This window comes from Poecile atricapillus, chromosome 5 (assembly GCF_030490865.1).
Source record: "Poecile atricapillus isolate bPoeAtr1 chromosome 5, bPoeAtr1.hap1, whole genome shotgun sequence".
Taxonomy (NCBI): Eukaryota; Metazoa; Chordata; class Aves; order Passeriformes; family Paridae; genus Poecile; species Poecile atricapillus.
Genome location: NC_081253.1, coordinates 26,430,303 through 26,446,108, shown reverse-complemented (window position 1 = coordinate 26,446,108; position 15,806 = coordinate 26,430,303). Strand labels below are relative to the sequence as shown.

The 15,806-nt window shown below is 39.2% G+C and overlaps 1 protein-coding gene across 2 annotated transcripts in view; it reads left to right on the top strand.

The window, feature by feature from the left end:
• The window catches only part of BMPR2 (bone morphogenetic protein receptor type 2), a 104,117-nt gene that overhangs the window by 63,902 nt on the left and 24,409 nt on the right, over positions 1 to 15,806 (top strand). For both annotated transcript variants that reach the window (XM_058839451.1, XM_058839450.1), the window contains exon 4: positions 15,323 to 15,433. In XM_058839451.1, the coding sequence (XP_058695434.1) occupies positions 15,323 to 15,433 (111 nt within the window). The remainder of the gene's footprint in view (positions 1 to 15,322; positions 15,434 to 15,806) is intronic.

Sequence of the window (15,806 nt, the reverse complement as noted above, 5' to 3'; positions counted from 1 at the left end):
CTGGAGTACCTGTGAATGGTATTATGCAGCTTTTGACTTTGGCCTGGATTTTTGCCTTCTCTCGGACTGGTGGCATGAGGCTCATTTAGAATCCGCATGCAGGCCTCTAAGTATTTTCTGAGACTAGCAAAAAATTCCTTGTTTCAGACATTGATATTGACTTAAAACTATTTATTGTTTGAGCAAGGGTGTAAGGTATCCTTGCATCCTGTGTGAAAACAGGAAAACTTTCTTTATGCTGGAAGGGGAAATACAAGTGTTGGAGCTGTAGCAGTGAAAGTGATTTTTTTTTCCCCCCTGTGCCAAATAATTTTTTTTTATCTTATTTTGTTTTATCTTTGAATTGTGATTCAGTGCCTTGTCTATTGATTTGTTCACAAATTGGGCGTGTCTGTCTGAAGGAATACACTGCTGGTATGTGCTCTAGACAGCTGAACCAACATGGAGCCACTGCGATCATTTTTGCTTGGTTGTAGTTCTGTTTCTCCTATTAAAGCATTAACCTGGTCTAAAAGCATGTAGAAATAGAACTTTAAACCCCAATAAATTAGTACTAGTGTTATAAAACAGAAGCACAGTTTTTATATATGTATTCCTTTGACCTTGGGGGTTTTACTCTTTAAAAAAACTAAAACCAAAATAATACACACATAAATACTTCAAAAAGAAGCAAAACCCAAATCCACCCCCTCCTCCCCAATAGAGAAACAAGACAAAATAACCCCCAAGCATGGAGAAAATACCCACATTCACACCAAAATGAACTCCTGACAGGGTAGATACTCAAACTGCAGCAAATACAAATTGGTTGTATTTGAACTGTGGTTCTCTTTTTCTCCATTTCATTTTTCTCTGAGGATATAATTGCAGTGACTAAGGCAAAATGGATGATGCTGAGCCACAGTGAATTGCACTGAACGTGTTCTTCCTTTGGATGCAGGTCCAGACACTGTTGTTCCACAGTGCTATGGGAAAGCAGAGAGAACTTGCTGAAAACTTACTGCAATTAAGGCATGGAAAGGTAGAGAAATCAGTGACAGATGAACATTTGTAAAATGTTTTAACTGTCTTTTTGAGAAGTTTTTTTTTAAATGAGTCTGAAGATGAGCTTCTCTGCCTTTGTCAGCAGACAGATCCTGCCCTTTTTACCTGCAGCCAGGCTGGGCCGTGCCCCCACCATGGGTTTGGGTGAGCAGAGCACTGAGACACTCCCAGCTGCAGAGCCATTCATAGCATCTCTGCAGCAAACTAAAACTGTGTGTGGGTGAAATAAGTACAGACTGCAGCCCAGCAGCATTACACGTCTCTGAGCGCTGTGCCAGGCGCTCTGGGGGTGCCGTCCCCAGGCCCTGCCAGCACTGCTCTGGCTGGCACAGGGAGACAGAGCCAAGGGAGGTGCAGGCTGTTCCTGCCCAGCTTTGGAGGGTTAAATGGGAGACTTCTGTCTGGCACTAAGAGAATAGTGAGCAAGAGCAGTGGGAGGGAATGCATCAAGGAAAAGGTTTGAAACTAATTTGAGGTTTCAGTGTGTAGCTCAGCTGCACTAACATTACTCTTTTTTTTTTCATAATAGTCTTGGAGTGTTAGATACCTGTGCTGAAGACAATAATAATTAAAAATTGCTAATGGGGGGAAAATTCATTAATTGAGAATCCTTGATTTCACTGGATACTACAGAACAGACAAGCGAAATAAGGCACTAAAGATATCAGTCTGAGCAGGTTCTCCCAACTCTGCTGAGCTTGTTCCTACACAGAGCTGGTATGTAAAATTATCTGCAGTAGACTACTCAGAGCAGGGGGTGAGCACAGTCCAACATTTAAGAAGACTCTGGCTGTGTAGTCACTGTGCCATGATTGCTGTGGAACAGAAGTTTCCTGTTGTATAAGGGGACACAGCACAAAGTATTTGATTAGTTGAGATCATGTGTCACCTAAATGTTCATCAAGGACATGTTTATTTTATGCCTGCACACTTACATGTGAGTTTATGAATTGATAGATGGACATAAACAGGTAAATTAAGAGCTTTTTCTTGGTTTTTTTTACCTGTATAAGAATTGAAATTGTCAGTTTTTAGGCATTTATACTGCTTAAGCCAAACCTGATGAGTGGCCTAGCACATCTGATGCCAGAATTTCTTCCAATGCCTTAAGGTCTTTGTAATCATTGTAATGGGTTATGTCTTATTCCCAAAAGTGCTGTTGGCACAATGCCAGCCTCTGTTATGATAGGGCCCTTGAAATGAAATTGGAAGGCAAGCTTTTCCATTCTTTCTAGATGATTATGGAATGAAACCAGTTACCAGATAGGTGCAGGTTTTTCTGAGATGCAAATACGTTCTTGCAAATGCAATCAGCTTACACCTGTAATGGAGCTATGTTTTGATTGTTTGGTAGAAATGTGGTCAAGTACTTGACAACTTCATATATTTTTGCAGTGAGCTGGGCTCCTGACAGACCTTTCCAGGTGTTGAAACCTTTCAGGAAATGGAAGTTTAGAAAGAAAAATAGAAAGTGTGTTGTGTAAGTATCGTGTAACTAATGGAACTCACTTGGATTTCCTTTTTTAAAGAATAGATTTGGAACCAGAACTCTTGTCTAAAACAATAGTAGGACAATATCTGCTCGGAGGCATAACTAGTGTGATTATCTGTGAGTTGTTAGAAGGAATAAGCAAGGAAAACAACGGGAAAAATACCAAACTATGAAACCAGACTTAAGGCTGAAAGCATGAAGTTGAATTGCAATTATAAATCCTCTTTTTTGTCCTGGTTATACATTTTCATTTTGACGAAGCTTATAGAGTTGCATATTCCTAAATCTAGACTAGTGATGGAGGGTGTCTTAAATTTTGAGTGACCAAACAAGGATGTGCTAAAAGTGTCTTCAATGAAGTGTAGGAATGCTTTGATGGTGACCAGTTGGGAACCAGAAGAACCATTTGAAAACCTTGTCTGTGACTGCATACATTTTGTGATGTGTTAAAGTGGGAACACCTGTCAGAAAGGAGTCTGTCTCAAGTTTAGTTTTGATTTTTTGTTTTGCAAAAAAAGATTTCTACTTGCTTAATGGGACTTGAAGCTTTTGCCTTTCATTTAATAGGATTTCATGGTATGGTCAGGATTTGAGTAAATTAGATTGACAGAAGACTTCTTTATATTCATTTTTTTAAAGGCTCCTTTTTCTATTCTAATTTCTACAGTATCTGTGTAAATAAGTGTCTTATGAAGGTATCAGTTTTAGATTTACAGTTTAATTGTACAGCATCATTAAAACAGCTGAAACTAATACTCAGGACTGTGACCAGTTCAGGGATTGATTTAAGAAAGCTTTTATTACATGGAAAATATGTTTAAAGTAGAAGAGCTACAGAAGCCATAGCATATGTAAGTGACATTCATCTAGCAATCATGCAGATTCCAATATCATTTGCAAGGAATTTCCATAGGATTATGAAATGTCTCCTCATGACCTATTCAGATTTGTGCTGAAATATTTATTCCTGGTTTGAAACAAGTTTGTTACTGTAGGGCAGACAGAACATGTTATACAAGTGAAGTCAGCTGTAACACGAATTGATAGCTTTGATGCCAGCCTTTGTACTTGATTGATGTATATTTATTTTGGCAGGGATGTTGCCTTAGATATGGTCCTTCCTCCCATCCCATGGGCTCCCTGTTGGCTTCCGCAGCCCGCTCCCAGCTCAGCACAGCGGTGGTTGTGCAGCACAGCTGTCGGGCACCGCTGGGCTGGAGCAGCACCTGGGAGTAGGAGGCAGGGGATGCCTGAGCTGGCACTTGTGCTGCAAGAGCTGAACATCAAACGATGTCTGTATTTCATCTGAAATCAAGTACTTAGATCTGTAGAGGGATTTTGCATAAGTGCAAACTAAGGATTACTATTTATCATTATTGCCTTTTTCATCTTCACGCTATTTTAAAGTAATCAGAATAACCTTTGAAGTTAGGGGAGGTACTGTTTTTCCCATTATATAACTAGCTAACATAAAGCACTAAGAAGCAAAGTAACCTACCTAAGATCAGGCTGTTCTGTCGGAGCCAGAAACACAATCTGAGTTTCTCTTTGTTTTATATTTGAAGTTCTGAAGTTTTTTTTCTTTCCTTTAGGAGGAGAAATGTATTTGCACATATCTAACGTGCATTTGTGTGCCCTCACATAAGATGCAGACTTTTTTTCTTTTTTTCTGTTTGAAAAAGGTCACTCCAGCTGGTGCCTTGGAAACAGAAGCTGTGTGCCACAGGAGACTATTGATTTTGCTGGGGTGCTCGTGAGGTTAAAACCTTTCTCCTCTCTGGGCTTCTCACTGTATCAGCTCTTGCCCTGCCAAGTGCTGGCCCTGCCGCTGCCTCTCCTCCTCATGGGCCTTTTCAGATTCCCACAGCCTGTTCTGTCCTTTATTTCCTTCTGCTTGAGGATGTCCCCAAATAGCTGCATCTCCTGTCTGTGAAGTATCTTTGTGAGAGAGGTTCTTCCTGCCCAGAAACCATCTGAACCTGCATTTAAGCAAGGACAGTAGAGGGAAACAGCTCTTGCTAAGGTCTCTCAGCTGGGAAGGAGAGGCGGCTTTCAGCAGGAACCAGGAGAGGTTCAGCTGCCCCGCCACCCTTGTCGGCTCTCTGGCACGGACACAGGGGCGAGCAGTGTCCTCAGTGATGGCTGTGCTGGATGGGACTGGGTGAGGAGCAGGAGTGAGATTCAGACACTCCTGATGCAGACTGAATGAGACTGGTCTTGAGGAAGAGAAGGGGAGATGCTGTTCACTGAATTCCTCAGACACCCTGGAGCGAGATAGGAGGGGGAATTCTGTCTGGTCCCAACTTCCCACTTCATCACTTGTTTCCTCCTAATAACTATTTCACCTGGGAAATACCTGGTAAGACCAACCAGTACGATGTTAGAGCATAGAGAAATGTAATGTTTATTTTCATCTTAAAATTACAGAAGACTTCTAAAATATTTTTGAAGTCCTAGAAGAAACATTTGCTGAAGTTAGAAATTATATGGCCACGTAGAGAAGATGATTGTGGAGAAGAAGAGATTAGGTAGGATTAATGGGAAAACGTGACATGGACATTCATGTTACTCTATCCTTCTAAACCATGATAGCAAGAGCTAGAGCAGATGTACCTTTTGGAGCACTACAGGCATTGTCTGAATTTGCATTAGCCAGACAAACATGATCTTTTACTAACTGGGAATGTTCCTAAAATATCAGACAGGTTTAACTCACAACTGTGTAGTGTAGGCCTTCAAATTTAAAATCACAAAACCTGTTCTGTACAAGAATGTACGCTATACAGAGTTGTACTAGAAATATAGAAATATGTTCTTGAATTAAAGAGCATAGGAAAAGTTAAGTTTTAGTACTAAAATACTTGCTACACTTGAGGATTACACTTGAGGATTACAATATTAAGCTGATTTAGGGTATTACATCTGAAATACTAGGACATAAACCAAACATGTAAGGAAATGTTTTGTCAGAACTCATTCTTGCCCTTTTTGTATTGATCTTGGACTTCTACTTGAAACAGGCTGGCTGCCTAAAATTCTGCTGTAATTCAGATTTCATTGCATGCTTGGGGAAATGTTTTGGAATAAACACCCAGTACAATCACATCCTTTAAATCAGTTCATTCTCCATTGCCTGCTGCTAAGGTTGACAAGAAAAAACAACTATTCCTGAAAGTCAGAGCGATGTGGGCAGCTCTCCTGACAGGACAGAGTGCTCTGCGTTCCTGCCCACGCGGGAGCAGCGCCACATCTCTGGGCTGTGGCTGTGAACAGAGGCACCGCCACTCCTTCAGGTGTGCCCAGCAGGAGCTGCTGGGACAGGCCCAGACATCCCACACTGCTTGGGCTTGGCTCGCCTTCCCACCGAGGAAAGGGCTGGCAAGGGGGGCCTGGGTTTCTGTAGGAGCAAGGGGAGCGTGACTGACTGGTAGACAGCATTCCTGGGCTTCAGTACTCTTGAAGACATGAAAAATGCAGCACATGGGATCAGAGCTGCCTTTTGTGAAGGATCTGAGGGTTGGTTTTAGCTCACCCATATAAAAACAGGCGTTTCAGTGTTTTGATGTAATTTTTGGGCTCTATTTTTAGTGCCTGGGAACATTACAGACACGGAATATATAGCTATTGAGCCTGTTGGAATTAAAATAACTTCAACTATCTTTAAAGAGGATTTCTGAAGTGCTCATTTTTTTCCATTGCAGCACATGTAGTTTTTTGATCAAGTGCATTACAGAGGCTGGAAGTGTGCCATTATGTTAAAGCTGGTGTTACCATTTGTTTTAATAAGCAGGAAGTCCTTTTGGTCCAAGATGAATATAAGGGGATAGTGTAAATGTTGTTTTCAGCCTTTTTATTAAAAACCATTTTTCTGACTTTTATTTCAATACAGAAGATGTCCCCAATGTGTTGTTAAGTGCTCAAATTAGCTTTCCATTTAGCTTGAAGGTAAGGTTGTACTTGAGGTGTACTCAAAACCAGTTTGACTATTGAAGCAAGATACTTCTTTTATCTCTCTAGTAATCAAATATTTATTGGTATATAGGGAACTTCAGAAAGAATAACCTAAATTTAGTTCTGTGTTAGGATTGCTATTTATTTTACATACATCATGATTATAAGGTTCTGTTCAGTAGTGTTAGAAATATACTAAAGATGCCTGAACTCCCAGAAGAAAAGGCAGAAAGAGAGGTTTTGTTGGGTTTTTATGAACTCATTAATTTCTTCTGCACATATGTGTAAAATTGCTAATTCACCTCTCTGTATCTAGTCATCAAATAAGGAGTAGTTAGGGATTTCATAACCCACTCTCCTGCCAAAGACATTACCACTCATGCTTCATTTTTGAGTTTCATGTATCACTGTAACCTTCAGCATTCAAAATTAACAAAAGAGACCAATCTGAACACCCCAGTCTGGCTCCAGATTTGGGTGTTTGGTGGCAGCCAGTACACCACAGAAGGATAGAGGAGGGGAGTTCTGCTGAAGGGATTCTATCTCTGGGATTGCCTGGCTGCAGGGACAGTGAGGGACCTCTTTTGGAGACAAAGCTCAAATCCTAATTGTGTTTTCCAGCAGCAGATTTTTGAAGAGCTATCTACCCACTGAAACTCTGCTATCATGGATGGCTGACTTCTAGATATAGCAGGATTCCTCTGGAGCACATTATGGGAATTAAATTTTATAGCCTGAGCTGTATGATGTTTTGAGGCATTCACTGAGGAGGCAGATGGGATCTGTGATGCATGAGTGCCAGGTTTTGATGTTACTGCAAGTCTCATGAGAGACTGGTGTGTTCTGACAGTCCAGGCTCCAGACAGTGATGCGATTATGTGAAAAGTGCATTAAAATTCTAGCTCTCTTGATGTGGAGGAAAATACAAAAGATGTGTCATAAAGGGCATCTTATGACAATAAGTATATAAAATTTTACATGAAAAGTTAAAATCAATCAAATATGATGATGCTGAGTGCAAAGTGGAAACATATTGGTGACTGTTTAAATCTTTTCATCAAACACTGGAATGATTAGAAGCAAGTGCAAATTATCTGTTTCATCTAAGCCAATAGACTGGAAACCAGAGACTTGCTGTTAAGTCCAGGGAAAACATCCATTTTGAGTTATGAAAGAAAACTGCCGTAGGGTTATGGATTGGCAGGATTATTCTGTTAAGGAATGTTGCACCATCTCCTACAAAAAATACAGTTCCCATTGTGTTTTCCATCTGCATGTGCACTGTGCTCAGTCCTCTTCCATAGAAGTTGCCTTGCTAACTTCATTTTGCCTTCAAGTGCCTCCAAAAATTTTATGTGAAAGAGTGGTTCCCTACCTTAACTTTGATTTACGTATTGAAGATGGTCATGTTGATAACGTTTTGTAGTCCAACTACAAAATTTTGACATGGATCTTAATCTTAATAATAATTTGTCAAATGCTTACAGAAACACGCAACCCTACCTCTTTATACATTGGCTCATGAAACAGAATTAGGGTAGTAGTTGTTTGAAAACATGGACCTATAAAAGCTTAGGGCCGTAGCAGAAGTTGTTAAGAAATGCTATTTTTTCCTTTCATCATTCTCAAATATACATAGATTTAATAGAAAATTTGGAACAGCTCCTGCTGGAGTTCGCTGTAAATGTAGAACATAATTTAAAGGTATTCCAACCTTGTGGCTCCAACTTAACTAAAAATACAGGTGTAAGTGCTTTTAATTAAATTGGTGTAGATAGGATTCTTGATTTCATTGTATGACCTATGTTTCTGGTATCTAAAAGGCTACTAACATTTTCGTTTTGTTAGAATTCTCTACATATTTTTTTTCCTTACATATTTTGTTCCCTGCACTGAATGAATTTAAGATATACATAAAATAATTTGGGTTGTTCTGGCATAGTGTTTATCTCAGAGGTTTTCTTGTCATTTGCTCTAATGTGGTGAAGACTGTATTCTCTCACTGAAGGACAGAGGATCAGGAATGAAGCAGTGGTCACTTGGTTGGAAAGAAATGTTGATTACTGTCCTGAAAGGAGGACAGGAAAAAAACCTTATGAGGTGTTTTGGTTTGGTTGGAATGTGCTGCTAGAATGCAGTAAGGGATGCATATTGTACTAGTAGTGGAGGATTCTGAGGACATGTTTGATACAAGCTTTGTGTAGACAAAACAGATAAACAGATTATGATTGGGTTTGTGGGCCTTTGGAAAAGATTGCTAATTGTATGCTTTTTCAAAGGACCAAGATCTTATCACTGTCATGAAAATTGTGCAGGGCTACCGTGAAAAGAAAAGTGACTTTAAAAGCAAGTTGAATTAAATACACTTGAAAGGCCTCTTTCTGATCTGCAGAGCATATTTGCAGTTATCTGCAGCTGAAGGCCACATTGCTCCCACACTGCAGCCTTCCATCTCAGGCTGCATTGGTGACACAACCAAAAGCTTTTTCTCTTCCTTCTGATCTCATCCTCGGTATCACTGAGATTCCTTAATGGAAGAGCAACTTCTGCACCAGATTGGCTATGAACATATTGAATCTATCACATCAAAGAAATAGTTGTAGGATGGCGTGAAGACTCTGCTTCTTTTTAAAGTTATCTGTATGGGCAAATCTTTTGAATCCCTGTGTAATTTTACTGACTTTGATCAGAATCCATACAGCTGCAGTTGTTTTGAAGAATCAGATGTTACTGTTGTGTTGTGAAGGTTAAAGCATGGTGTGTCCCTTATTTGTTTAAGACTAATGTCACTACTTATGTGTCTTATAGCAAATTAAATAAATGATAATATTTTGGTACTTATCAGCTTTAAGATCACTTGGCTTTTGATACATAGCTACCAGAAATTCTGTGGGAACATAGGTAATTACTTTTAAAACTGATTTTGATTATATAGAATAATTATATGTTTGTCTAAAATGTTTTTATACAATGCTTCTCTAAACTTAAATACACACATATATTTTCTAGAATTATTTACTACTGTGTGGCAGATACACAGCTGTGAGTCATTTACATAAAGAGCAGGCAGATTTCAGAAAATGGAGTGAAAAGCTTTAATAGCAATATAGAGATCTGGTGGAAATTTCTGTGCAAATGTCCTTTATTATATGATCACCACCACATATATAGCATAATATATAAATATGCAGCATTGAAACAACATTCCAAAGCCCCAAGGTTTCATATTTAAATATTAGAAGGAAACAATGTCATTGCTTGCACAGATTCAAGGCCATATCCTTTTGTGTGTTTGTGTTGGGATACAGCCTTCAATTACACAATCAAATTTTCCCCCTTGGGATTCCTAGTTTTTCAACTTGGTTAACACTTAGTGTCTTTTCTCACGGCTGTCTTAAGATGTCTCATCATAACAGTGACCTCCCTGGTGTCCCAGGGAGCTCTCCGGCCATGGTGGTGCAGCACCTTTGGTGTAGGGATAGAGAGAAGTTTTCTGGACAGCTTTCAGCTGCCACAGGGAGGAGACCTTCCTTGTCTTCATTTCCCATTCCATTTGCTTCATACCCTCTCATTTCAGTAATAGTATTGGGGAAACAAAGTGTTGAATGGTGAAGTAGGAAATATGAGAATTCTGCCTGGCTTCCTCACAGTTCATCATCCAGACTGGAACATTTTACCTCCAAGAGCACAGACCTGGGTGCTTGAACTGATGCTGGGACGTTGCCGGTGCTGGGTTAGTTGGTGCTTTATCCAGAGCAGCCTCTCCTGTCTGCAGGTCCCACAGTATTTGCTGAAGGGGAAGGAAGAGAGAAGAATGGTGTGTCCCCTTCCTGGCTCCCAGGAAGAAGTTCTGTATGTTTTCAGACTCATTTGCCATTGGCTGTTGTTACCTGGCTTTGTCTCAGTTTTCTTTGATTTCTCACAACATTCTTTGGTCATAGGATGAATGCTAATTTTGAAGTATGGAAACAGGAAGCCTACAAAAGAGGCTTTAATTTTTGAAAGTTAAATAAGAGAGAAATAAAAAGCTTTTTCAGCATAGGCGCAGATTGAAATATTTTTGCGTTAATTAATATTACAAGTTTATGTTTATAGTGGAAAAGTTACTTTGAAGAAAAAGCATTGTCCTTCCTGATGCCATTAGCACTGGCAGTATTCTTTTCTGTGTTGTTCCTGGGGAAGGTTAGGAAGGCAGCAGTTTGACAACTTCCATGTGCAGCAGTGTATGGAAGCTTAATCCAAAAACCTGATTCATCAAAGATATTGTATAAGTGCTTGGAAACTGTTGTGGCAGCAATGCCTGAGAAAAGGGAGAGAAATGCTTAATGTGGTAGAAGTGCCTGCGGGGAGTGTCCCAAGTGCAGGGCTGGGTTCAGCCAGATGACTCACTTCTAACTGAATACTAGAAGCATTCCTCTTCACGGTTTGCTCTGAAATACATCCCCAGTCATTTGTGTGTACCTTCTCCACACACAGGAGCTGTTGTACTCAGGTTTTTGGAACCTGAAAACAAGCCCTTTATTGATGATGAGGTCAGGACGCTTCTGGGAATGGTTGGTTACCAGCTGCTCCCCAGCCAGAAGGAGGTTGTGCTGTTTTAATGAGTTGTGCTTTGTTTCTTTTTCTTACTTTAAAAAAATAAAAAATGACACTGTTTGCTGTGATATTTCTTTGTCTTGGGATTGGTAGACTTGAGTAAACTGCTGACTACTATCAGGATTACTGGCAAAATGTTTCAAGACTGAGGTGTGTACATGCTGTGTGTCTTCCACGTGGCATCTTTGCACTGCTGCTTGTAGAGTCAGTAGACCTGTGAGCAGTGCTCTCCTACCCATTTAAGTGGGATAAGAAATTGGCTTTTCAAGTTGTTTGGGCCTTACAGCAGTTTCTGTTGGTATTAATTTTTTGTTGTGGCACATTTTGTTGCAGATCAGGGAGCCTAAGTTGAAGCTGGAAATAAAAGGCTCACACATAGCAGTGAAGCAAGCACCTTCACTAGCCTTCCTTTCAGTTACAGAAACATAAATCATGCTCTGACAAGATCTTCTGTGTACAACTGTAGATAGAATTTAGCTCAGCAGCCAACTCCGTAATCATTGGATTTTCTAGTCTGCAGCTAATTCTGCTCTTCATGGTATTGCTTTTCTTATGCAATACATTGGTTTGGGAATAATACTGAGATATTGGCACTCCCAGTCTGAGATTTGAAGACAGTGTTCTTAAATTAGTTGGTATTTGTCACGAAGTACCCAAATATTGGTAATGATTCCAAAAATTCAAATGAGATTGTTGTGTGTTTGTTAGGCATGTTTAAAGTCAGTTTGTACAATGACACGATGAAAAATTACTGAAGCTGTAGGGCACGTGTCTGGTCCTCACAAATAAACTTGAAAAGCTGAGTCCACTGATATGAAGGAGGGATTGTCAACAGCTGAAGACCAACCAAGTCTTAGCTCAGAAAAATGTAATACCAAATTACAGCTTTCATAATGAATGTCCTAATCACGATGAATCATGGTTGTTTTGAACCAGACTGTAAGTTCATGGAAGAAAGCATGAACAGAGACTTGTATACATGTGCATTTTACATCCTTATTTTAAAAGTGCCTTGCTTAAAGGTGATAACTTTTATTGGCCTACACTGATGTCTTTTGGTGAGTTAGTTAAAACACATCTCCAGATAAAATCGAGAGAAATATGACTCTTGTGCATATTTATATTAAAAGCTTGAATTAATTACTTAGAAGTAGATAAAAGAGCAAATGTGAACATCTGCATATGCCTTGAGAGGTCCTGTGTGGTTCTTAGCTAGGCATTTAAAAGTGAGTATGGTGTAAAAACTGAAGATGAAATCTATCCAGAGAAGGATTTACAAAATTAGGGAGTTAATAAGAGTTTTGTTAAGTTTTGGAAGGTTTTTAAACTGGGTTGATAAGTGTCATATCCTTTTGGTTTTGTTTAAGAAAGATTGATAATCTGACAACATCCAAAATTACTGTTTTACAAAGCAGATAGGGGGTTGATAGAAATAACACTTTTTGGGGGGAGGGAAGGATTGGAGCTGTCTGGGCCTTTTGTCATTGAGGGAGTTTCGTGCTTTCCTTTTAGAGTAGGTTTACAAGCAAAAGATAGTAAAGCTGTCCTTGCTGGGAAATGACTGGCTGTCACACACAGAATTTTACTCACTCATGCTGTTTTGAGCTGCATGTTATCACTCCATTGAGATGTTCACTTTACTAAGAAATTTGTATTTATTCTTAAATTTATAAATATTGCTCATCACCCTGACAGTAGTAACTTGCACTGTAGGACTGATTTGGCTGTTGGAATGTTGACAGTGTTATTTTAAAATATTTATAAGAATTGAAAATTAGTTCAAGATAAGCCAGTCTAAAATTCTTATGAAACAACTCCACTTAAAAAGAAATGAAAACTTCTTTCCTCATTGAAGGCCAGGGAGGTCTGTGGGGTTACCTGCTGGCTGCAAAGCTACCCACTAAACAGAAGAAGCCCCCAGAGGGAATGGTCCATCAAGGATGGAGAGAGAAATGATCCTTTCTCTCTGCATGTTTTTCAGCTGCTGATGGAAAAGAAATGTTATCTTGAGATTTTCTGGTATCTCTTCAGCCTGCAGAATGTCACCATTCACAGGCTTCTGAGGGGAGTGTGCCAAGGCAGCCAGAGCTGTGGGGGAACGTGTTGCTCAGGATGCCCTTGAACAGCAAAATCCCATTCCAGGGCAGAGGGCCCTCCTGATGGAGGCATGTTGTTAAGCCTTTGATTATACAGAAAACTAAAGAAGAGCAGTCAGACTTGGGCATCAGATATCATTTGGCAAACCGTGGTGGAAATGATTGCTGGTTATTTGGCGATGGGAAGGTGGCAAATGGCTGCACTCTGGTTGTGCAGTCAAGGAAAATACAGCTGGGATTACAACCAAAGGGGGTCAGTCTCTCAAAACCTGTTAGTCCTTGGTACATGCTAAGCACTGTCTTGAACTGATGCAAAACCCACCACATTTAATATGTATTTTAAAGGATAACCCAATAAAATGTAAATTCCATTCATAAAAATATGAAAGTCAAAACTACCATTCCTCTGCCAGCAATTACTCATCTGCTTACACTTGTGTCATGTTTCATATAGCTTTGTATGATGTAACAGTTTCCTTTATGATGCTGTGGGTTTCAATATATATGTATGTCTATGTTTTGAATTCATAATTTAGATGACAGCTATAATGTGTATCTTTTAATCTTCTCTCTATGGAAGTCACAGCTCATATTCCACATTAGGGTTCTATGGCAAGAACTTATTTTCATTGTGAAAGTTATTTTACGAAAATCATTAGTGATGGTATGTCTCCTGACAGAACAAAATTAAATTTGACGGTACTGCGATCATCACAAGCTCTTTTTTCTTTAAAGAGAGTATTAGATATGAGCTGCCTGTTGGTTTTGAAAGGTGATTTTTCACATACTTCTGTCACAGCTGAAATTGTCCCTGGCATTCTGTTTTACCAGCTTTTCATTGTTTCCCCTTACCATTATGGTTATGTAAAAATGACAGTTGTTGTCTTTTAAATTTGCTTTTCCTTCTTATCTGGTTCTCTTGTGTCTGTCCATACTGGGAATTTGAAGTAGTGAGTCATGTTGAATTTCTTTTAAATGCAATTCAAGAAAAGTGAATTTGTCAGTGTATTCAGCTAGGACTGACTGGGATAAATTGTATTTCAGTCTCACCTAAAAGTTTATCCAATGTTTAAGTCTTGTGTGCATTTTATATTTTGTGGTTTTAGCATAGTTAGGACTCATTACAGTCTTTAAAGGAGTACTTCTTGCAGTATATAAGACATGTCTAAACATAGTTCCCAAACTTGGTTTTGATGCCAAAGTAAATGAGGTCTTGTTGCGCCACATTCCAGTGATTCTGACATCAGAAGAGTATCTGCACTAATAATTTTTTGTATTAAAGTGGCTGGATTTTTATATGACTGCAAGAGGCAAGGCTGGAGTCTGGCATGGAGAAGCATTTCAAGGTGCTAACAAATGTTTTCATGAAATCTTTTTTCCTTTTCGACAAACTTAAAAACTCAATCAAGAAAACTTGATAAAACCTGATAACCAAGAAAAACAAGATACTCATTTTGACAAAAAGCCAAATGCTATTTACAACAGATTTAATAAAAGTGGTTTTATTTAATTTTGTTTAGTGTTTTATTTTTGTTTTGGATTTTCTGCTTCAGTCCGTAGAGACTTCTGTCTTTTTGTGTATTAAGAACTAAGAATTATGCCAAAAATTATCTGAGCACTGACACAAAACAAATCAAAACTCCAAAGTATTTTGAAATATTTGCTTAAATGGACTTGTGTATGTTTTAGGTATTTGAGTGTGAAGCATTCCATTTTCATCATATTTGCAGCCCGATTTGCAAGCTCATAAGATTTTTGTCCTGGGAAAAACAGCAAAAGAACCTTGTAAAGGTGACAAACCTGATTCATACCAGGAAACTGGATTAAGGCACAGATAACAGAGGAGAGCTGCATCAACTTGGCCTTGTATGGCTGTGCTGAACTTTGCCAGGTAGAAAGAAGAATCATTTTCTGCAGTCAGTGCCTCTCACTACAGGGCAAGTGGAAGCTGGGAAAAGCTGTCAGTGGTTTTGAGCTGATCAGCTCTTTTGCCAGCCATAGATTTTGAGAGGAAAAGGAGTTCAGGGGGATGTTTGACAATCCAGAGTACATTTTTCTTATTGTTGTAATATCAATTACATATTTTATAGTGTTGATTCTTTCAAATTTACAAATTAAGAGTCCTCATTTTGTTTGCTTTCAGATTCTTCTCATTCTTTTCATCGAGATGAGACCATCGTTATTGCCCTGGCATCTGTGTCTGTACTGGCTGTTCTGATAGCTGCTCTGTTCTTTGGATACAGGATGCTTGCAGGTAGGGATTGATGATCTTTTTGGCTTTGTTGTTTTCAATTGTTCATTTGGTTATTGCTCAAAGCTATACTTCAGTCTTCTGTTCTCCCTAGTCCCTGTTATACTCTTGTACAAAATGTTGCTCCCCCTTGTCCTCTCTGACATTTTATGGTGATATCCCTCTCATAACAGTTTGGAGAGAGTGATGACTTCTCTAAGATGGCATTTTGGAACCCATTTTTCTTCCATAAATCCTCTGCTCAGCACAGCTTAAGTGAGGTGGTCAACACGCTTTATAGTTACTGCCAGTGACTTTTGAATTACCAAAATAGTTGTGTAGCAGGTGTCTGTAGTTTGTAGCTTATCAGCACCTTCACTGCTCGTTTAGCTGACTT